The 23,939-nt window shown below is 40.1% G+C and overlaps 1 protein-coding gene across 1 annotated transcript in view; it reads right to left on the reverse strand.

Annotated features, from left to right (window-relative positions):
* Positions 1-922: 922 nt before the first annotated feature.
* The window catches only part of ME1 (malic enzyme 1), a 194,522-nt gene continuing 171,505 nt past the window's right edge, over positions 923-23,939 (reverse strand). Inside the window, exons 10-14 of the mRNA XM_075747600.1 lie at positions 16,460-16,565; positions 13,283-13,425; positions 10,552-10,725; positions 3,423-3,521; positions 923-1,280 (exon numbers count right to left, since the gene is read on the reverse strand). Coding sequence (XP_075603715.1) covers positions 1,122-1,280; positions 3,423-3,521; positions 10,552-10,725; positions 13,283-13,425; positions 16,460-16,565 — 681 coding nt within the window. The 3' untranslated portion in view covers positions 923-1,121. The remainder of the gene's footprint in view (positions 1,281-3,422; positions 3,522-10,551; positions 10,726-13,282; positions 13,426-16,459; positions 16,566-23,939) is intronic.

Genomic DNA, 23,939 nt, shown 5'->3' on the forward strand with positions numbered 1-23,939 from the left:
CTCAGCATGCTGAATTATCAGTGAAGTTATAAAAGCTATTTTAAAGACCATACTGAAGAAACTGAGCTAACCAGATCATTCAAATAGTAGTAAGTGAGAGAAATATTCAGTGAATATACATTAATAGAACATGTCTGTTTCCCCCCATCATAACGATATACTCTTCCCCCATAAAAATTATTCCTCTAGTAGACCTCAGCTGGGTGATTTAGAAGTTTGTTACAAAGAATAATACTTTATCACATATGACATATGTTAAAAATACATATTGGCCTCAAATACTACAGGAATTCATTAGGTTTAATACACAAACACCTACCACTAGCCAGATGACTGATGGCTGTAAGAAAATATGTAGTCAAAAAAGAAGCCCATTCATAAGAATTTGATACTCCCTTTTTGTCAAGAACATGGCGTCCAAGCACTTGGGCCAAACAGTTGCAGCCTATCAGAACAGCAGTTCTCTATCTTGCTGGGGGACTGAAACCTTTGATCATTTACAGGACTTTAGCTTAGCTAAAAGTCATGTTAAAACATTCTAAGTAGGTGTGAACAAAAGGTTCTGCAGGTTCAATTCTTGTTTGTTAGAAAATCTTCATTACTCCATGTGGGAACAACCAATAAGGCTTTTCTTTGGAGGAAAATACTCTAACCTTACTGTTCTTCTTTAAAGTTTTGGTGTTTATTTTTTAAATAATAGCTTGACAATATATGCAAATTACATTGTGACCGTAATGGATTAAACAGTCATCATATGCATGTCTTAATTTTCCATGGTACCATTTGTCTGCTTAAGTTCTCATCAACATTTGTGACAAAACTCTGAACTCAAGACACAACCACTTACTTCGATAACAAAAAGATCTGTCAAACTCTAGTGTAGGATATCTCTATTAAAATATCAAAATAACCAACACAAATATATTTCTCAGATTAATTTTTATTTTCTGATGTATAATTAATATGATTTCTTGATTGGAGTTTCTAAACAAGTATTACAATTTAGAAAAAGTTTTCTGCATCTTAAAAAATTAGCTATTCTTAGGCTTCCTAGGCAGAAATGTTCTGAATATTTTAATGCTTTTTATCTGCTTCTAGTTTGTTCATTCTTCATTAAATATTTACAGTTTCACTTTCATGGCTTCTTCAGGCCAGGTGTAGGAGTCAGCCACAAAGCTGTTATAATCGGTACTGTAAACCTGAGAGCGGATGAAGGCTTCTAGGTCCTTGGGCTGAGGATAGGTGGAGGCAGTGTTATTCCTATAGGCTTCTTCTGCGATCTAGAAAGATGCATTAAAATCTTAATTAGTGCTGATAAACTACCTGAGTACATTTAACAGGATTTAAAAGTAGGAAGTATTTCAAAATCAAGGTAAGACTTCGTCTTCTCCGGTACCTATATTCACACTGGATATGGGATAGTATACAGGATGAAGTTTACATTTAAGTGAGTCTGACTCTTGCTAGTTTTGAAGAGGAGTGTGCGTCTTTGCCGTTACAAATACAGTGCTCCTCCTCATCCAGTAATGTCTTAGCTTTTATTGTGCAGCAGTGGGTAAAATATTCCACAAACCCCAAGCACTGAGCTACAATTTCTGCTTTTCCATCATCAGGTTACCCTGGTTTACCATCTTCTCCAAAGCACTGTAAGAAAAGGGTGATTTGTTCAAAGCCTCCATGCTCCCTGCATATTAGAGAAAATTATTATTTGCCATAGTTAGAGATAATACGTTTCTCAAAAGTAAACTCACAAGAAAAAATTAGTCCTGCACAGTGCATAGGTTTAATTCTAGAGTTGATTGGGGGAAATAATACAAATATTTGCTTGCTTCTTCCCCACCCAGACCATACCTAAGTGAATCAATTATGCATCACAAGTATAGGTGCAACAAAAATGAAGTTTAGAAGGGGTTGGAGCCCACTCGACACATCAAAGTAGCCTCTCACGTCTGAAGAACACCTACTTGAGAAATGCGTATCTTTAGAGTGGACATTCATCTATGAAACAAAAGTTTGACAACCTGGTTTTAGGCGACAGCACTCTTTGGAAAGACCTGCTTCAAACTGCATTTGGCAAACAGCAAACGCGCCTCCTTTGAATAAAAGGCAGACGGTCTCCATCCTGCTCTCCGTAGCGTGCTCTTTAAAACAGCAATGTTCTCGCTTGGTGGGAAGCTGAGACCCCAAGCGACTGTACGCAGACTTCCTTTCTAGGATTAATCTGAAGGCCAACCTGATTTGACTGAGAAGCACTTTGGGTGTCTATGTAAGAGTTTATCTTCAGGGCTGTGCGCATGATTATCACGGATGAATAAGGTCTGAATTTATAACCCGCGTTTGGTATTCAAAAAAACTTTGAGAGTATTCCTCCCCTGGAAAAGGTAGAAGCCATCGCTAAACCTCTTTTGGGCTATATGAGCCAGAATAGATATGTGCAGGAATAAAGTTTCAACAGAGATCAGGCAGAAAGAATCTTTTGGTAACATCTTCCTTTTTTTGTATTTTATATAACGTGCAAGTAGAGGAGGAATTTCTATCACTGTGTTCCTGCCAAACACACAGGCAGTCTGATTTCGCCTGAGGAATCTAGGTAACATTTTGACATCTACAGAACAGAGTTATTGCTTGCCTAAGATGACGTGAACTGTGAGAAGGATTTTTTTTAAAATATACAGAATGAGTGAAGCTAGGGGAACGGTTTCATGCATGAGGGCTCCTTGTTATTCTTTCAAAAGAATATGCAATAAGTGGAGTTATTCACAGTAAGGTGAACAAGAGAGAAAACAATAATTGGAGCAAAAAAGGCCATTGAAGACCAGCAAAATGCTGGAAAAAACCTCCAACCTAAAAAAAAGAAGGAGGGAGGGCCTGGGATAAATACATTATTTGAAAGCTTCCTCTTCTTCTCTCCAGGATAGCCAAATTTCTTGGGAAACTGCGGGTTTGGGTCAGTTACTGAAAGTCCATCTGCACCAACTTTGTATATGCCAGTAAAAACCAACCAACCGAACAACCCCTGGCCTAAACCCGAGCCATAAAGCAAAAGCATCCCCTGCAGTTAGTTGTTTTGGTAGGCCAGAGTAAGGTGGGAACGAAAGGGAATAGTGCCCGGACAAAGGGTGACAGTTACTCTTCTGACAGGCAACTGATAATCATGAAGGGCCAAAAGCCTGGGGACCTGCTCCTAACTGGTGGACAGTACAGCCTGGGCTCTACAGACATAAACCCTTGCTATAGTTCCACATCTTTCCTTGTATTTGGATTATGTTTACATTTATGAATTTAAATTTAATTTTGAAACTGCTACTTGTCCAAGATTGATTGATGTAAACCAACTTGTGTGAAAGTGGGTTAGTTGATCAAATCAAATGCTCAATTACGTAGAGAGCGTGGGAAAGCCACAAAAGACTGAAATGACTTACCCTCACAGCAATTTTCAGCGACACGTGCTGAATAGTGACTAATGGAGGGTACAGACGACCTTCCTGTAAATTCTCCTCTGACACTTCTTGAGCTATTACCTAGAAATAAAGCAGACATGTTTAACTTGAAATGCAGATGAAGCTGTAGCAATGCATTAGACAGTAATCCAGTCGTAAGCAAAGAAATAGTTCCGCTTTGGCAAATCACGCAGATACTGCTTAATCCACCTAAGCAGTGTTTTTTACAACCAGCCTTATCATTAGGAGTAGCTACACAAGAGGTGGAAATTTAGGGAGTTATGCCCTTTTCTCATTCAGACAATAAGACACACACAAATTAGCAAATAGTTCACTGTGAGATATAAATTCCAGCCATCAATTGTAGCTGGGTCAAAGACTTTCAAAATTAAAGAAGCACCTGTTATTCTGACCACTGTCAAGTCATCCTGTGCAGAGAACAGAACTGAAACCCTTAAGTGTAAAATGCTTTGAGTAAAATTACTGGTGGCTGAGCAGGTTGGTTGTGTGTCCAGCTCAAACATCTAGTCTGTATGAGATCAATCACAGAACAAAGTAAAATAAAAGTAAGATTATCCAGGGTCTTTTAAAGCCCTGCTGGTCACTGCAGTCAGATTTAGAAATAGAAGGTCTAATGCTAAATTCTGGCTTGCTGGGACAGAAAAACAGTGCTGCTAGAAAAGAGCAGTTGCTGGTCTGTTCACCCCACTCGAAGGCTGCAGTGGTCTGTCATCTCAACCATACCAAGTAACCAAGGAAATTGGTTTGCTCTTTGCTTGATTTTTCACCAGACTGACCAGGGGAAACAAGGAACGATACAGAAGTTCTGATGCTCATCAGAATGGAGCATCTCCTCCACTGCCTGTACATTCTTGCTTGGTCTTCCTAGCGAGATTGGAAATGTTTTGTTGTCATCTCCAGCAATGAACAGATCGGGAAAGCATAGCAAGCTGGAGAAGTTGGTTTTTACTGTTTACTCATTGGCCGTATGAAAAACCTTCTATTACCATGAGGTAAGAAGACATTCTCCGCAGAGTAAGGAGAAACACTGCTGGCTCTGTCTGCTTACGGGCTTACTTAATGAATTTCCTCTAGTTGTCCAACAGACACTTTTTAAGAAGCAAAGGCTCCTGGGGCTGCCTTTGGGTCTGATGATATTTTTGCTATCATTAGCTAAAATTTGCTGGTCATTTGAGGATCTGAAAGAGAAAATAGCCTTTCAGGGTGATCCAGATTGGGATTTGCTGAGCCTGAGAATCAGCTGATGCCAGTTCACCCACCTGTTTTCTACTTTGCAATCTCTTCGGTGGACTTGAAGGTTTCATTTCTTTAGCTGCCCACCTTTGTACCTTCTAGGGAGCTGCTAGTTAGAACCAAATCTAAATATCTTCAAAGCAAACTAAGCATATATTAAAAATGGTCTGAATTTATGCAGTTTTTGATAGCTACCTTCACTAACATTCTCTACTACAATTCTGAAAACAAATTATTAAAAAACATTAAGAGAGATTTGCATCAGCAGAATCCAAATGTCAAATTTCTCTGTCTTGCTTTGGGACAGAAAGGAAACGACTATGGGGAGGGGATGTCACTTGCCCTTGGAACAGCCAGGAACACGTAACAGTCACAAGGAAAGGAGGTTCTCTGTAGAGCGCAAGCTCATACTTCTTAAATCTGTTACAGTTTATAAGCGGTTTCTGTTGATATCTAGTACATTAGGCTTGCTCCTGGAGTGTATCCTTCCAGTTAGTTTCATCCAAAAGTCCCCCTCTCCTCCCAAGACCATGTCACACTGTGGACCAAAATGGAATTTGCAGGGACACCAGGGAGATGTGTTCCATAAGACCATTCTGATGCAAAATAGAAGAGTAACGTAGAGGCACCCTTAGTCTTCCCTTCAGGAGAAATGATACATTTTTGTGCAATTGCAGCTTAGATAACAAAAGGTTAGGACCAAATCACTGACAGATCCAGGAGTGTGGGGAAGCCAGTGCGTGGTGTGACCTGTAGTAGTACTCCATGGATGGAAGGAAAACTCTGGTCTGGATAGCATCTGGTGGAGCCATGTGTGACCTATCAAGAGGTTCCGAAAACACCAGGGAAGTCCAGGAAGCACTGTGAAATGAAACTGAGAAATGGCCCAAAGAGAATCAAGAAGTGCACTTTCGGGAGAACGTAATAGGAAGACACTTGAAACAGAGTACAAACTGCTTGCAACAGTTCCTGTTGCATGTGGGAAATAGGACCTTGTGTACCTTGCTTGCAAACAACTAGGATGGTGTCAGAAGAGATGCCTGCCTATCATCAATTCATCCTTTCTGGCAGAAGTAGGTAAATAGTTTGAATTAAAAAGCAAACACTGAACTGTATTTGCTGTTTCTCTTTGAACTCCAGGTTCAAAGAGAAACAACATTCTCTTTTGCAAACTACCCAGCGTGCTGGTAGGTGTAGTAAGTTTTTCCATTTGGAGTGGAAATGCTAACAAGAGCAACAAGAGATTATACTCTTCTTGAGTATAACGAGCAAAGAAAAAAATATTTGTTTGCATTTTAGTCTGATATTGAGAAGTACAGCAGAGATTAAAACCCACTAGGGGGAGCTAAGGTAACGTAAAATCTAGTTTTTACTTTCCATACTAGCAACTGGGTTATTAAACAATGATACACAGCCCTTGGATAAAACAAGACATGCATCTGAATGTGTAAAGAGGAGCTTACAACATGAGATTTCTGCTGTCAACAGTTTAATGGGGCTCTGCAGGAAAGATGAAGTCTGAAGAAATCAACAGCAAGTTGCTGTTAGTGTAATGCATCACTCAAAAAAAAAGGTTCAGGAGTAGAGTACTTTTTTGTGATGGGATTGATAGAAAGCAAGCCACAAAACATTTGGGCAGTGCTCAAAGTGGGAGAGATAGCAAGCTTAACTATATAGATGCCATGCTACTCCTTCTGACATACTCCAGTAACAGCATTAAACACTACACAAAAACAAAGAAACAAGCATTTTCAAAGAGAATGACACGTTCTTCATGTGGTCTCCTTGAGAACATCAATTCAGTGGCAGGGGAAAAAATGATGAATCAACATTTGGAATTATTAAGAAAATAAGAGACGACCCAGGAAATGTAATTATACCAGCGTACAAATCCCCAATGTAACACCGCTTTGAACAGTGTGCAGTTTTGCTCCACCTACTTCAAACAAGAATGAGATAGAATCATGAGGGGTATAAAGAATAAGTGTCATCAAAAGGTTATTTTTTGTACAGGGAGACAAAAAATAATAAAATAGACCTGAGAGAAAAAAAAAAAGAGAAGACTGAATACAAAGGACAACTGAAGGTGAACATTTCTCATGGCACTATAGGGTACCCGAAGCATCAGACAGCAGGAAACCGTAAGAGGAGAGTTTCTTTTTCCACAGAACTCATAATTAAATTGTGACACTAACTGCCAAAAGATGTTCAAATGTATAAACATGTTTAAAACGTCACTAGGCTCATTTATGAAAGAGAAATCCATACAGGGATAAAACTTCCAGCGCAGGAAGGCCATGTAGTGCAGGCTGCCAGAGCCTCAGAAGCCATTTCAGCAGAAGGATCACTCTGTATTTTCCCCTTATTTATCCTCTTTTCCTCAGCTTCTGCTACTGATTACTTTCACAGGAAGATACTGAGCTGTTTGCATCTTAGGTCCAACCCAGTATGGCTATTTTCATGCTTTAAATTTCAATTCATTCAAGTTTTTAATAGAGAATTTAGCTAAGCCTTATTGCAGAAGCTAAATGAAAGGCAGCCGAGACAGGACAAATGGCATAAAGCAAGTGGGGGCATCTTGGCTTCTGGTGGATGTATTCTCTATAATGAAAGAATTTAACAGGATTATTTCTGGAGTAACTTAACTGTAGGTCACACATGCTGAGAATATTTCATTAGTTCATAATTCTCTGTCCCTTTCATGGTGTTTGATAGGACTTAGAAGAATAGGTAATGTTCCTTGTCATCACAGAGCAATTGCCTGCAATTAAGAGGTATTACAGCTTACAGTACCTTAGATTTATCATCCAAAATCAAAGTTACACTCTATTTTACTTGTCAGAAAGAAAAGAACACTGAAAGTAGAATTTGTTGTTGTTACAATAAGCCATGTGTGACTTTTACCAGATTTAACGGGAGAGGTGGCAAAACAAGAAGACAGGAGGTGCAGGCACGCAGCATGGACTGCTATTTTTTATACTTTCCTTTTTTCAGGTAAGCTACTGCTACAGTCTGAGAAGGTCCCTCGATCTAAAATGCATGGGGTTTGGTGTTTTAAATTTTGCAGCATCTTGGGTGCTTCCATTTCAAAGGGAGAATACTAACCACTATTCTAAAACCCACACGAAACTGTTTTGATTTTATCCTTCTGTTAAAAAAAGCCAAGAAAACAAACAAAAAGTACTTTTGCCTTTGCTTTGTACTGTAATTTCAGGTAAAGGCCAATGCAGCCCTCCCAGCCTTCACACCCCTGACACCTCTTCTGGCAAAGACTCCTCCGAAATCCAGACGTGACTGCTCTCAACTCCAGCCGTATGCCCAGTAGCTATCCATTGATCTTGCCACCAACAGAGACCTTCTATGCAAGAAAAAAATCCCACATTTTTACATGTCAAACTTTTCTAGGGATTTTACTAGAGGAAAGCAATTGTGTAGCAAAACCTTCACCAAAAAGGAAGAGTCAGGAGAGAACCTCTTCCTCAAGAAAGAATTTAAAAGCTTCCTCGTGATTTCTGATACCATTTTACTTCCTTGTTACGTTTCTTTGTTCAGTTAAATTTCTTTGTTTAGAACAGATTTTTTTCTGACTTTAAGTAGACTGCTGCTTGAAACACAGTTCAATCCACATACGTGCCACCTTTCATCCATCAGCACTCTATATATAGGAACCATTTCACCCAAACCAAAATAAAGCAACTTCTAGAATGAAATAAGACAACTGTTTAACACAGCAGTTTAGACCAGCAAGCGAGGATCGCCGTATCCAACTGAAATTACAGGGAAAGATTTAAAGGGAGGATATAATTATCCAAAGACTTATGAGATGGATCATTGCCCTCCTAAGATGGTTAAAGCCAGTGGAGACAGTCTGGGCTTTTTACTAATTTTAAAGATGGAAATTGTGAATATCTTTCTTATAGAGGGCAAGCTGCTGGCAAACTTTTTTAAAGATGCCAGAGTACACACCTTAAAAAATAACCTTCGGAAATCCAGCAAGGGCAGTGTGCAAGTGCTCATGCTTTAAGAAAGCTTCCTATCGCATACTGCCGGTCATAGGATCACGTTGCCTATCAGTTGCCTCCGAGTGATAGTAAAGGGCCATTTTCTTCCCTTTAATCCATGAAGAGGACGCAAGGAGCAAGAATCCTGGAATGCAATATCCCTTAGAGAAGCTGCAAGAGTTGAGTCAGGCATACTCACTTCTGCTAATTGGGGCAACATTTTTTTCTTCTCTGTTTTTATGCTACCGTTCCATTAAAGTTGCTAATTACATTGCTTTGAGGCTTCCTCTGTGTGCAACCTATGCTACTCATGTATTTCCAAGGTTGCTTGCACAGCTTCTTTGAAGATTAGGACACTGCACTTTCATGAAGTTCTGTGGATTGTAATTTATATGAACTGCGTTGAGTAGAAATTACCACTGAAGTGCGTCTAGGTTAATTAGAGTTAACTTGGTAAACTGAAGCTAGTCCTCCTCCTTACTTCCATACCCATTAAAAAAAAAATCCAAAAAGCATCAAGCTTGCAATGATTTTGCACGGACGTGGTCAGACCATCGTGCACTGCTTAGGGCTCTCTAATCAGTCTGTACTGAGCCTAGGCTCTCTCTGAGCAGGATGAGCTTGGAAGCATATTCCTGGGAGCAGAGTAGCCAGGACCTTGAGCATCACTGGATATCACATCGCTCAGGAGAAGGAAGCTGAGATCTCATTACATTGATCTTGGTGCCAGCCGAGAGCAGAACCAACAGAGGCAATGAAAGAGACAGGAACTCTAGGACAGGGCAGGAAGGGGGTGAAAGGGTCAGCGGAAGGAGTGGTAATGGTGCTATGACGCTATAGTGGATGAGGAGCAAAGATGCTGGACCCAGAAAAGCACAGAAAGTTACAGTTCTCTTAAGTGAGAAACAGCTACAGAACAATTTCCTTATTGTTTTGTAAAAAAAAAAAATAAATTAAAAATTCTGTTAAGCATTTGATTTCAACCACTGCTGGTAATTTATTTTTTTTGAATAAGGGATGCTAAAATAATAAAGGCCAGACTCTTCTCCCATATGTGTTGAAGATACAATCCTGTGCATTTATGATGTCCTGTTATAAGACAGTGGATGTGAGACTTTGAACAATCACTGGAAGTAGGTGGTGAATGACTCTTAGAACCAAAAGTGCTCCCTGTTCATCTCTTGCCCACTGAGTGGAGATAAAGGAGAGATCACATGTTGGATAACATCAGAACAAAGATCATAAAAAACTGCCTGAAGAAAGAAAAGAACAGATGCAGAAAAGGGTAAGAAAGAAAATGGGAAGGATAACATGGTAATTGTGTCAAACTGTGGTGCGAGGAACCACAAGGCAATTGAACACTTTCACCAGCTGGTGACAATGGAGGTCCACAAAAAATTATGCCAACAGCTCTACTCAAAAATAGCAAAAAGCTAAAAAGCTAAAAGAAATTCAGATTATTTTTTTTGCAGGCAAAACACCCCCAAAAGTCACCCCAAAGCTACCAACATCAAAATATAGTTCCTTTCAATCTAAAACCTATGTGCACGTGTACGCAAACCATACATATGTGCATTCACCTGTGATAGTATAGTACTGAAGTCTTTCTCTTTTCTCCTTGCCAACAGAAGGTGAAGTTTATGTCAGATGGCCTTTGGACCAAGTATTAACTTCTTAAAAATAACTTGTTCAAATAGAATGTATAAAAAACCAACATACCTTGCAAATAAAGACCTTCCACAGAAAGCACTATTTTTTTTTTTAATTTAAAAGATAGCATTTAACTATTTCTGTTTAATTGTTCATTATTACCAAGTTACTAAATTAAGGAATTTAAATAATTTTTAACACAATACCTCAGCAGTTGTAAGGAACACATCCTCACCAATATGTTTCAGTCCACATGAAATAACGCCAAGGGCAACTCCTGGGAACACATAGGAATTGTTACCCTGTCCAGGATAGAGAGTTTGTCCGCTTGGAAGAGTGACAGGATCGAAAGGACTTCCACTGGCAAAAATGCCGCGTCCCTAAATTGTCACAAGAAAGCCAAAGAAAGCAGGTTAGTTGTGAGGATGCTGTTGAAGTATTTCACACACCCCTTGAAATACCTACCACTGTGGAAGCTGGGTTGCATCTATTTAATATCTCTTCTGAGAGGGTATTAGAGCTATTTAACTGACTATATCTCAAGAGCATCAGGATGCTGATCCTATGGATGACTGGCAATTCTCTGTGACTATCTGATGTCAGAGAGTAACAGCTGCCTTATTCAGGTAAGAGCTATCAGCACAATTTAGAGGAGGAGAAAGTGAAAGCCAGCACTCGTTATTCGCTTTGTGTGTCCATGCCAGAAGAAGAGTACATGGGAAGAAGGTATACGCCTGGAGCTGTAAAACTCAAAGTGGTAACAATGGGTGATGCTGCTGGATTTGTTCCCCAACAGCAGATCATCCACAAAAATGACACTAAGGCCACAAAATGTTGCACTTCTGGATGTGGCAATTTCTGAGGAGCTGTGGGGACAGGCAGAGCTCTCTGTTCCTCCCAATCTTCCCTCTTCAGGCCACTACACCCGCTCCACAGCTCAACAGCTCTGTCCCAGGAACGTCGTACCACGGTGCAACCTATAGCACAAGTTGGTGATGGGATCTCTTCTTCTGGGACCCTGTGGCTCCCCTCTCTGTAATATTCTGAGCAGGGTGAGGGGACCAGCTCAGGCACTGGCATGTGACCATCCAATACTGATAAACCACAAGGATGTTTCCCAGCAGGTTTTTGGGTAGTGCCAAGTAGCGCTGTTGCCACCAGTGCCCAGGCACCATGCACAGACTGGTCCCAGCAGGCAGTATGGAAGAGCCAGCCTGTTCTGGGGAATTAGAGAATTTAGCTCTGCAGACACAAGTTACACCATATCACATGTCCTGAGGACAAGAGAACTGGCTGTAATTCATTTTATGTCATAGTTCCCATGGGACCTCTAAATCTCTTCCCAGGACACAGGCCCAGGCGTAGCTCCACGCTGGCACACAGCACACGAGGCAGCTGCGGGCAGGAACAGAAACCTGTGGGTGGCCCAGACGTGGCGACAGGGCTCATGCTGCTGACGGCTCAACGTTAGCTAAGGGGAACATTAGCCCTGGTGTCACTCAGTAGCAAGCACGTTCAGAGGTGTGATACCACTGGAGTACCAAGAGATGGGCTGCAAGGGAGCTGCGAGTCCGATGGACTCTCACTGCTCCCCTGGGATGAGGAACACCCTGATGGGGGCAGATGCCGGCTCCATCAAGTGCCGCTCAAGGGTGGCAGAAGAGGCACCTCAGAGGTGACTCAGCTGCAGCGCTGCTATCCAGGTTCTCCCCAGATCATTCCAAATACACAGGGAGAGAGTAGTAATTTGTAGAGCAGGCAACGCAGTTTTGGACTAATGAGGGGAGTGACATTGCACAGGCTCTACCTCCGCAGCCCAAAGGCCCCTGGCTCTGTCCTTGCTAGGAAGGGAGCACCCTCAAATTTAAGCAGTAAATTTAGGTGTGGAAGAAAAGCCAGCCTTTATTTATGCTAGCACTGCTGAAGTGATAAATGTCACTGTTAAATACTTCAGAGGCGCTTTGTATCAGAAATATCTATGCCTATTTTAGAGAACTGAAAACGTGCATTTTAAAATATGCCACTGTTGCTATTCAGCTCTTCAGAAGAATATTCTGTTTGGTTTGGTGTCATGCAGTATTATCATGGCCAGCTTATTATACGTTTTGGTGACAGATCAAATACTTCAGCGTGTCTTTTGCTCTGCCTACCAGATGTCATTACCCACTATAACCAACCCTTCGTGTAGGCTGCGTCCCTGGCTCCTGCATCGCGCTGTAATTGTGTACTGTGCGGTGGGGAACGGGCATGCTAAATTTGTCTTTTAAACACTGTCAAACTGTCATTCAAACTGCCCTGTATTTGACAAGAAATCCAAACACAATGCACTATGAAACACAAACAGTCAAGTACTCATACATTTCAAATTCTAGACTGAATTACAGGATAACATGTTTCTTAGCACTTCTATAACACAATAATAAATAAGCAAGCACATTTCTCTTAATTTTCACCTATGTTTCCATAATGGAAATCTTTGTAAAAGGATTCAATTACCCCAGTTCTTAATAAAGAATTAATTTAAAGATTCTATTTCATGCAGTGAGGTATTTTCTTACCCTAAAGAGTATTTATAAAATCTCAAATGAAAAGCATGCCACTGCGTGTATACATTACACAAAGTGGTACAGTTCAAAAACAGGCATAAGGCTTTAATGATTGACAGTTACTGATGCTTCGCTTATAATAAAGACCCTGAGTCTTGCCTGACACCAGTAAAAGCTATTAAATGTGTTTATGAGGGTGCAAGCATGTATTGACTTCAGTGAAATTGTCTTGATAAAATCTGAAAAATGGGTTACTTAATTTAACTCATTTTACTCACACAGAGACATGATTAGTACTTGCTACTCCACCCCCTGTCTTCCTCCCATTTTAAATTTAATTTCAGATTTACTTTCCACTGCGTATACTAGAGAGATATTAATGTTTGGTTACCTCTGTATATTTGTAGCACTGCTCAGCAGTGCATTCTGCTTTGCTGGTAGGATTGCTGAGAGCAAAAATGATAGGACGCTCGTTTAAAGCAGCCATATCCTGAAGAATTTGTTTAGTAAAAGCACCACCAATTGCAGCAACTCCTAAAGAAGAAAAACACACACGTAACAAGCAGACAAATGCAATCAGTTCAAGGTAAAAGATGCGTGTCACTTTTAAAAGAACAGAGCTCCTTTTACTGCACACCTCCCTCTTGAAAATGGAGTTCAACCTTTTTCCTAACATGTGGTTAAAATAAAATTTTGTATAAAAGATTTTGCAACAGTGAAACTTCCATATTATCCCTAACATAAGGCAGAACCTATTCACCCTGTACAGCTTGGTGAATTTCTCACTTCAGTTTTCTCAGGCCTGTTGTATACAATAGAAATGTATCACCTAACCTGCAGGTAAGTCCAATAAGGAGTAGAAAGGTACAACTCTGTCTCCTGAAGTCTCATGCAACAGACTGGATAGTTTCTCCCAAATCCAGTGTGTCAGATGATGAGTAAAGTCTCTGCCTTCTACAGCTGATCATTCTGTCATCTCCAGCCTCAGCGGATGAATAATCCCAATTTTGAATCTACAGCTTCCCTGACAGCAACAATTTTTTTGAAGACATCCCTTTCCATCCTGTCAGAGATGCTTTTCTCTTCTCCGTACTGTACTCACAAGCAAAAAGGGGTGTGTGATGGTTTTGAGATGCCAATGCACCTATATTTCTGCCTAACCTACAAGAGTTGGGAATCGAAGGATCAGTTCCTTGCTCTCCATGCCTCCAGTGAAAAACAACTAAACAGACCTTGGAGTAAACCTAGGGATCTTTATGTTCAGGAAGCCTTCTATCACTTGGCTCGTAGAGAAGGTAGCCTCCTCCTTGCGCAGAGCCCCCGGTGCCTGGCTCCCTGCTCTGCTCTCCACACAGCATCTGAGTTTCAACAGCAGGAAAAAAGCTGTTCCCATTCTTGGGGGAGTAGGAATGCTTTCAAACCTGGGCCAGGAGAGGGTCTCTCTTGGGTCAGTGCTCTAACTTCTCATCACTCATGCACAAATGAGCATCCCACCGTTGCCCACTCTAAAAGGACAGCTTGGTGTCTGCCCGAGGAGAGCACAAGGTACTTGGAGGGAGGTGAAGGGGGTCCTCACCTCGCAGAGCTGGCTAGAAGGTCATACACACTCCAGGACTAACATTTCTTAAAGGTATCTCAGAGTATTTTCTGACTGCTTCTACATGAAGCATGGTATCAGCTTAGAGAGACATCTTCGAGCACAGCCTATGCCCTCAATAGGGAGAGGTGCATGCCCCCCTGAAATTCCCTAATTGTTTTAAATTGAGCTTTCTCGAGACATCTACTGAAACCCCAAGCACCCTATGACAGGCTCTTTAGGTGCTGTTTAGGTGTTTAATGTGGACCCTAAAATGTTTAAGACCCATTTGGTTTTGTGTCTGGCCAAATCTCCTTTATTCTGATCCCTTGGTAACAAAAGAGGCAACTCCTCAATCAAGGCAAATCGGTGACTTCTCTTCTAGTTTGAACACCTCTCGCTCAAACATTTCTATCACATACTACTATTTTTTGTAAATCTGAGCTCTCTGCACTTCACCTTCTATGAATGGACTAAGACACTTAGATGCAAAAGCTCTGCTAGACCAGCTGGGCCACTGTACGTTTGATGAACAGTTGTGGCAGTCACGATTTTGACCCACTTGTATAAGAGCCTGTTATACACCTTAGTTTCTGGTTAAGTCTGCAGTTGCCAAATGTTTTATGTCTTCTAAAACTGCTTCTGGACAGTCAATAGCAAGAATGACAACTATCTGCATATATAAAGTTAAAACAAAATGCTCTGAACAATCTCACTGACTATTTCTTTTTAGGTTTAAAATTGCAATTTCTTATATTTGGTTAAGCTAAACTAAGGCTTTTCCTGGAGCCATCGCAGATGACAAAATGTATATGAGCATTCACTGAGGCAGAGTTAAGTAAAACATTGGGAGGAGTATCAACTTATTTCTCCATGACTCCTGCTGCCCGGAGGAAGACACTGAATGCTTAGTCCTCCAAACTGAAAAAACCCCAAGAATTGACTTTCATTGCTGTTTCTGTTGGAAGAGTCTTCATTATGCAGTACAGATAGGAGAAAGTGACCTTGAGGGAAAGCGCAGTATAGATTTATATATCCGACAGCAAACATTCCCTAAGCATCTACACACCTTTATCTAGATAAATATCACAGGTCATTCAATCTCTTCTTCTGCTCCACTAGCTTTTTCAGCCTTGCATTCTACTAAATACATTCTCTAGACTGCTTGGTCTCTGTCTTGCAGTCATCCCTCTATGGAGCATAGAAAAAGATAAGCTTTATTTACCTCATTCATGATCACTGTCAAAAGCAGATTTTACTGAACAAAGACCATGAGGTCTAGGCTCAGTCGAAAACATAGCTCTTCAAATGTAAGATAATTTTCACTGCGGCATTTCAGATTTTCTAGCATCTGATGAATGATTGCACTAGCCAGATAGATGAATTTTTCAAGTCTTACATATTAAAAATAAATATTTAAGAGTACTTGCAGTTCATTCCTGAAACTGTCACTGAAATACAATAACCAAACTGCAGAGAGCCAAACAATCCTTTACTGAGATCCCAAATCCTGCAGCTTTTATAAATAAAAAGTCTTTGTAAAATCTGTGGTTTGGTCTGCACAACAGAATGGTGGCTAAGGATCTAAATATGAGGGGAAAGAAGATTCAGCTACAGCATGCTCATATTTGCACAGCTTTACATGTGCTTAGCTCAGTTTTCTCAGTATAAATTTGAGGTTATTTGTATTGCACCATCCACATTAAATCAGAAGTCATTTAGGAAGGTGATAAGGTTTTCCCTCAGATGTTTAAACCAACTTGGATTATTCCCCTGTAAAATGGATGGCTTGGAGTGAAAGCAGTGTTACATGCTTGGATAGCTACTATTTGTTCAGTTGCTTAATAGAGCCCATTATGCACCTAGTGTTTTCTAAAAACACACAAAGGTAAACTCTGTTCAGAGGAACTTGATCTTGTCTTCAGACAAAGCCACATCCCCATTTTTTTCCCACAAAGAATAAGGTCATTGCTTTAAAGTAAAAGAAATTACCTATTAGCACGGATGGTTTTATATCTTTAACAATATCTTCTAGATTTTTCATTTCGCCATGTTCATGGGCAAAACGTTGTTTCTCAGATGTTAATGAGGCACGCCCCTGAGGAAGGAAAAAAAGAAAAAGATATTTATTATAAATTTAATGGAACCTAATATCCTGGGATAATCAGTTTACAAAGTATCTGGTTTAACGTGTCCTATTCTCATTTCTAGTTTTGCGTCAATCACCGAATACCATATTAGACAAAGTTACACTGTGTACAGCTAACACACTTAGGATAATTTAGGACTAATCTATTTCTCTAAGCAGTAGGTAAATTAAATTCGGTATGTTTACTTTAAATTCCTAACAGCTGTAGAACACCACTGTCTTAACAATTATATGAAAGCACCATTAATTTCCTCTTTGAAGCACTCTTAAAGCTGTTTTGCTTGTTAACAATTGGTCAAACACTTAAAGTTACTAATGATAAAACATAAATATATTTATATATCAGACAGTGCGGATGCGCCAGGGCAGGGGAGATTCGTAACTTAGCACAACAAAAATAGTTTCTCCCAGCTTTTTCAGTTTTACTCTTGTCTAAAAGTATAAGGACTATATGGGGGAGTATATAGACTATAGCAGAGCTTATATTTTGCTCCACATTTTTCACATTTAAGTCATTCAATCTTAAGGATGGAATAAAAATAATTCTAACCAGATGTCTGGTGCACCATTTTTGCATTAACAAAATTGACTCAGCTGTGAAACAACTTTCACCCTGATCTATACCAGCAATTTCCACCCATCGATGCCCAACAAGGTTTCCAAATGGAATATGACAGATGCAGGAAAAAGGGCGATAGAGAATCACTGAGGCTGACTGAGCTGCAAACAGGATTTGAGCTCGGTGTAAGCAACGTGGAGTGCAAGGCAAGAAGGGGCCAGAAAATTATATTAGTTGTCTAAATACGTGGGCCTCTGTCTGTAGACAGACATCTGAAAATTCCAGCAGAAGAGTTTAAAGTGCATAAACCTCCACCCCTTGTTTTACTCTTGTGCCTGCAGAAAACATGACTGCAAAGGCACTTTTCAAACACAAACCTAGAAGGCAGTGCCAGCCCCACAAACGCCTGACAATTTCAGACGGCATGAAGATGTAGATGATACAGGTATGTATGGAGGAAAATGGAAAGCTAAATGTTATTTTAACCAAATAGCCAGAACAGATATATATCATGTCCTCAGCCACATCTTTTCCAACTGATAAGATGAAAGTTTCCTTAATCTTAGCAAGTTAATTAAGACTATACTGAAGCATTGGAACAAAATTCATTCCACGATTCCGCCAAAGTCTACAATTTGATGACTCTGACTCAATTTAGGACTGTGTATATTATTGGATTCAAGCCAGGATTAGTTTTCTAATGACATTTTTGCTTAATTTTAACAAGAACGAGAAATTTGGCATTACATTTCAGACAACAATTCCGCAATGCGGCAACGCGTGGCTGTGCCAGTCCCACCACCGAAGCTCCTCTGCGGATCCTCAGACGGCCACCGCAAGAGCTGGTAGACAGGCGGGAAGGCCATTTTTCATTTCCAGCTGCAAGAAAAGTGTTTCCATCCCAAGGGTACCACAGGAAGCCGTGGAAGGCTGTTATGTGGTTGGGGCTGACTGAGCTGGTCTGCCTCACGAGATGCCAGCTTCTCTTGGCTCACTCATGATTACAAGGAATTTCCAGAGATTTCTCCTCTTCTACAGAATTTTTTTTTTTTTGGCGTGACCAAAATACAGAACTTTTAAATGAAGAGGGTTATGTCTGTGTATGCTTTTATGGTTCTTAAGGGTTCTCCGGGAGCAATTAGCATGGAAACACCGTGATATGGACACCTAGTTTCCTTTGCGGGTAAAATGTGAAATTCTCAGCCTTGAAAGAATGATGCAATATGAACAATTTTTTGCATATTCACGCTCAAATCCATCAATAAACATTTTGAAGTCTGCCATTTCCCAGCACCCCAGCAGATGTCCCCACAGTCCACACACACAGTTGAGAGGCATCTCATTTGAAAGCAAGAATTTTCCTTAACATTTTCAGGGAAAAAATATGATGTTTTCTTTTTTTAGTCACATTTATGACTTCCAGGCCAAAGGCTTGTTGCTAGGAATAACTCAAAATACTATAATAAAAGCTTCTTTTGATTATAATAGGCTGGTTGATTGAAATCAAAATGCTTGACGGAGCCCAACTCGGAGGCAGGTTTCCTGGGGAGCTGGGAATGGGTGCCATGGGCCACCATTCAATCCCACGCTGCTTCTTCAGTTGGTTCCTTAACAGCTTATCAGGCTGCTATTGAGGAAGCCAGTTTTCAATCTGGTCTTAAAATCCAGCCTCCAGAAGACTGTCCTGGGCTACCAAGAAAAAAAGAAATCACCTCTAAGAGCTATGACCAGCTCACTCTTCAGGCTGTGGCAGGCTGGTTGCTCTGAGCATCTCCAGGATCTGCAGATCTGGGCAGATCTCTGGGGAAAGGTGACCTCTGATTTTTTCCGCAGCTAAGAGGTCAGGCTGACATCTTAGTGGACACAAATGTTGATATTCTTTTAATTTAATTTTTAATCAAAATAAATAACCAAAATCCTGCATGAAAAAAGAGTTACTTCCTTATACAGTTTTACACTTGGATTGGCTTTCGAGGAGGTCCTTCAACATTTTAAAATTAAGATAATGGCACAGCTGTTAAAACACTTATTGATGCAACACCAAGGCTTCAAAGGTCCATTTCCTACGGACATTGACGATCATCTCTCATTTAATTAGCTACAAAGGAGTACTCAAACAGTAAGCTGGACGTGATCCTCCACAACCCTTTCCCGGTCACTGGCTAGTGAGACTAGTGCTAGCCGATGGGTCAGCTTAGGTCAGATTCACTTCTGCCCTACCTTAATTTCTATCTGCCCTTAATTTCATACAGACATTCTACCATTCTAAAAAAAACCAAAAAAAACCCAACAAACAAACCCAAACCACCAAAACCAAACTCTAAACAATTTTATTTCTTTATTTAGCTTTGGTCTGAGTTAGTTTGATCCTATTAGTCAGAATGAATCATGTTTCCAAGTAAATATTTTGCTAGTATATTAACTAAGAATGAAATATTAAATTATGTAGCTTAGCAAAAATAACAACAGCTCTGTACATAGAGGTTTTTGCTTTGAAAATGCTTGTAAAATAGATTCTATGGTTAGGGCTTTTTTAAATATATATTTTTAAATAGATTGTCAGAAACGTATTTTAATTGTTAGTTCAGTGATCCTAAAGGAGCTACATAACTCCCTAAAAACTGTGTCTGAGATTTCAAGACCAGCCAGTTGATTTGGTTACAAAACTCCAATAATTTAGAGGACAGTGCTTGAGAGAGTATTTTTTCTCCGGAAACTAGCAAATTCTTAGTTCTGCTCTCCACAAAGTAGAAAGGCGGCACCAAGAGCACGGCTAGCTTTCCTCCGTACCCTGCCAACATGGCAAGCGATGGCTTGCAGGAAGGAAGAAACAATTCAGTTTTGTGCATGCTTAACCTCAAACGAAGGGGTTGCCAGTCCCTTCAGCACAAGCTTCCAGACATCCGCCCCTGAATGCCCAGAGCCAGAATGAGAATTCAGAGTCTTTGTCAGGCAGCAGAGAGAAGAGGATGGAGCCAAAATGCAGAAGTCTCAATTCTGGTTTTGTGTGGGTTTCTGTCTTGTCTTCCTCCTGACGCTGGAGAGATGCAAAGCGGACAGAGCTACCAGAAGCACAGAGCCCATCTTCTGCCATTTCCATTTCCAGCCCTGGCTTAGCCAGCTTTTGTACTCTGGCTATCTGCTGCTAGGAAGTGAGCTGTAGAGGACTGTTGCAAAGCAGCATAAATCAGAAACTGCTCTGGTCTGCTTGCATCTCCAGAATCCTAAGATACGGCACACAGCTCACTGATATTTCTCTTCTTCTAATAGCAAAAGGCAAAATTTTACTAAGAAAGAATTTGAATGAGCCCTGGGATTCCATGTATGAAACTCTCAGTCTTTGAAGTAGAAATATAATTTTCAGTCACATTCATATTTGTCTTCTAAGTCCACTGTCTCTTTTAGCGTTATTGAAAATTCATTCGTTCAATGAAAAAGGCTTAGAAAAACAATGATCTAAAGACGTGCCCCCTTCAGTACACCAACCCTCAGTACAGTCTCACTGTTTCACTGAAGGACATCAGTGCTTGCCACACACGGGAGAATTTTTCCAGGGGTTCCTATCAAAGGATGTTATTGCACTGTTGTTCAAACAGCAGTATGAAGGCTCATTTAAGCCAGGCAGCAGCTGTCTTAAGTTGTCTTAATATGTTTTCTGTGATGGTATAACAAGCATCTTTCCTGCATCATATGACACTCCCTAAATCCAGAAAGAAAGTCTTTCACACAGAAATCCACAGATGAACTAACAAATACGACATGATACTTATGCAGCTATTCAGAGGGGAAGAGACAAACTCAAACTCTTTCAATAGAAAGGTAAAGTTAGGAAAAGAGGCTATATATCCTTTTTGCTTTAACTTCCCAAATGTATTCAGCATCCCAAGAAAGAAATTTTAAAAAACCACCAACATTTCATAGTATAACTTTTTTTTGCAATGTTATGTATTCTTATATTACTTCCTTATCTTTTATAGAATAAGTATTTTGCTAGGAGCATTATAATAAGTTTGCTTGAATGGAGAAAATAGCCCAACAAACTGTATACTAAAGTATCAGGAAGACAACCACAGCATCTTTAATGCATACTCAGGCTGCCTGGATATACTATACAATATACCTTCACAAGAATGCTGAAGGTGAAGAATATGACAAACACTCAAAAAGATTAATAAACCTTAAATCCAAAGGCTCAGCAAAAATGTCAGAAATTACTTTGGAAGAGAGAAGCATTGCCTCTATCACAGTATCATTTCATACCAAGAAACCTATGGGATATTTTGGATTTGAACAAAAGAGAACAAAGTAACCTGAAAACAGATATGTTGCTATATTAGAAACCACCGTGGTATCTCAGATGGAAAGTAATATGAGCTAAATTCTTTATTAGCAAATGAGTTACAATGTGGACTGTGTTAAGTCAGCAGATGAAGTACAGAGATAAAGAAACAATAGCAGCATTCTCTGATGGTGACATTATGTATGAAAGATCTTGGCAATCCTAAAATGTCTACATTCCCTAATGGGTAAGAGAGGGACATTGCTATTATATATGATTATTACTGATAGTAAGACATAGTCACTTGGACATCGGGACCTTTTAATTCAAGGTGCAAAATGAAGTAACAGGGCTCAGTAGGTAATACTTTTGTGAAAAACTGCTTGTATTTTGGAATTCAACTGAAAGCAGGTCTTAATCTTAGGGAGTTTTTTTAAAGTTTTTAGTTTTAGTGGCTGATAAACAGCACAGCAAGCAAAGGAGATACTGGTATCAGGCTTCAAGCAGAAGTTTCCACAGAAAGTTACTCATATCATATTATAGAACCAAATTGAGGCTCAGATAACAAACAAAAATGACCCATCAATAAAACCCTGAGAAAACTCATAGAAAACAGCTGTAAAAACAGGAGACCAGACTGCACAGCAGACATCTATATGGGATATTACAGAACAGGAGGCAAATCTTACAAATACCACCACCATGAAGTCTAATGCCGTGGCCTGTTTGAGCTGGTCCTGCCCAGGCCACCCCACGAACCGAGGCTGAAGAGCAGAGCAGCTTTATGTCAGCCAGGCAAGAGAGGCAGGGCTGGAGGCTCTCCAGGATTCGCTCTTTCCATCAGCTGGGAGGCAGCTGAGAACAAGCCAGAGCACCCCAACGACTGTGCTGTCCCACATCAGAGGCAGCGTTGGCACTCGTCCCGTCTCGCAACCAGGGAGGCACAAATCTATTTATATAAACACTTGCCTTCATTTGACTGTGTCAACTGCAGCTTATTTAAACAAGAGAACAGAGATCAGTACACAAATAAATTAATAAATTCATCTGAGGCTCTTAAATACTGAAGACATGAGAACCACAGACGACATGAGACTTGTAGAACAAAAAGCAAAGCAGTCCATTAGTAAGGAGAGTATTCATAACTGCAAATGTTGTGGGTTTATTTGCATTCTTCCTGTGAGTTTCCTATTGCAGAGTCAAGAGGAAAACAAACAAAAAAGCAGTTGTTAAAGCATCAAGGAAGAAGGAGGGAAAAAAAAGCATGTAGTTAAGAGTCATGGGAGAAGGTGGTGAAACATCTCCCTGTTGGGAGATGATCTCTATACGGCTTCTTATCTCTTTCATCACAAGTAAACCCATGGTCTAAAGGTTGTTGGTGACCCATCTGGAGGGCTATAGGAAGGGGCCCTAATTATAAAGTGACTGTGCCTCCCGATCAGGCCCATCACCTAACACCTAAAGCACCTGAAGAGAGCAGATTAAAACCAGACGAGGCAACTTGGGCACAGAATTAATACATAGTTTGTTGCCGACTGTGTGAAAAAACACATCATTTTCAGGAGATAATGTCATAATGGTTGGCAGTAAAACATATGATTTAGATAAGAAATCTAATTCTAGTGTTGACTTTAAAACACATTGTTAGAAGATTAGGGCTGTTTATTTAAGTCCTGTAAAATATATAAAACACCCTTTCCACGTAAATAAGCACACCTGGGTAACAGGCAGGACAAAATTTATAAAGACAACTATTTCAAGAAGATAAGATCTGAGAAGCAGAGAAAAGCAGGAACTCACAGAACAACAGAAACAAAATGGAGCAAAACAATCACTCATTTCAGTAACAGAGCGTGAGCAAAAGAAATCATAAACCATCAAACTAGGTCACCATCTCATCAGTACATTTAATGTACATGGTGTCAAAGAAGAAATAGTTAAATGCTTATAAATTCTTGCCATTCTGTTTGGGCTTCACTCAGATGATCCCATCAGCCTGTCACCCATCCTCAGCAGAGGAGCAGCCATTGCTGGCAGACAGCCAGGGGGTTCTACTGAGTCCCTTTAAGAATTAAAAATGCCTTATTATTTGCATTATATTCCTAAGCAGTTCCAAGAACCATCTTGCCTATCACCCTACCCTGTTTTTAGTATTGCCTTAAAAAAAAAGGAAAGAAAAAAGAAGCATTTGCAGCACATTACTAAAATGCTCAGACAATAGTGAACCTCATGAACATCTCAATACTGTTTAGCACTTTCTGCCTCTTCTCAGCTACATGACACAAAGCAATTTACTGTCTTTGAAATTCAGGGGTGAAGATTTGGCCGCTAATATATCTAAGCATAACACTATAGCAGCTTTAAAGAATTCACAGAATTCACCACACATCATACATTTATGTATATTTGCGTGATTAAGAAAGAAAATGGGAACAGTGAGAATACGGGAAAAAAAAGGAATATGGGAAACCTTACCCATCAGTGT

Source organism: Balearica regulorum, chromosome 3, assembly GCF_011004875.1.
Source record: "Balearica regulorum gibbericeps isolate bBalReg1 chromosome 3, bBalReg1.pri, whole genome shotgun sequence".
In the NCBI taxonomy this organism is placed as follows: Eukaryota; Metazoa; Chordata; class Aves; order Gruiformes; family Gruidae; genus Balearica; species Balearica regulorum.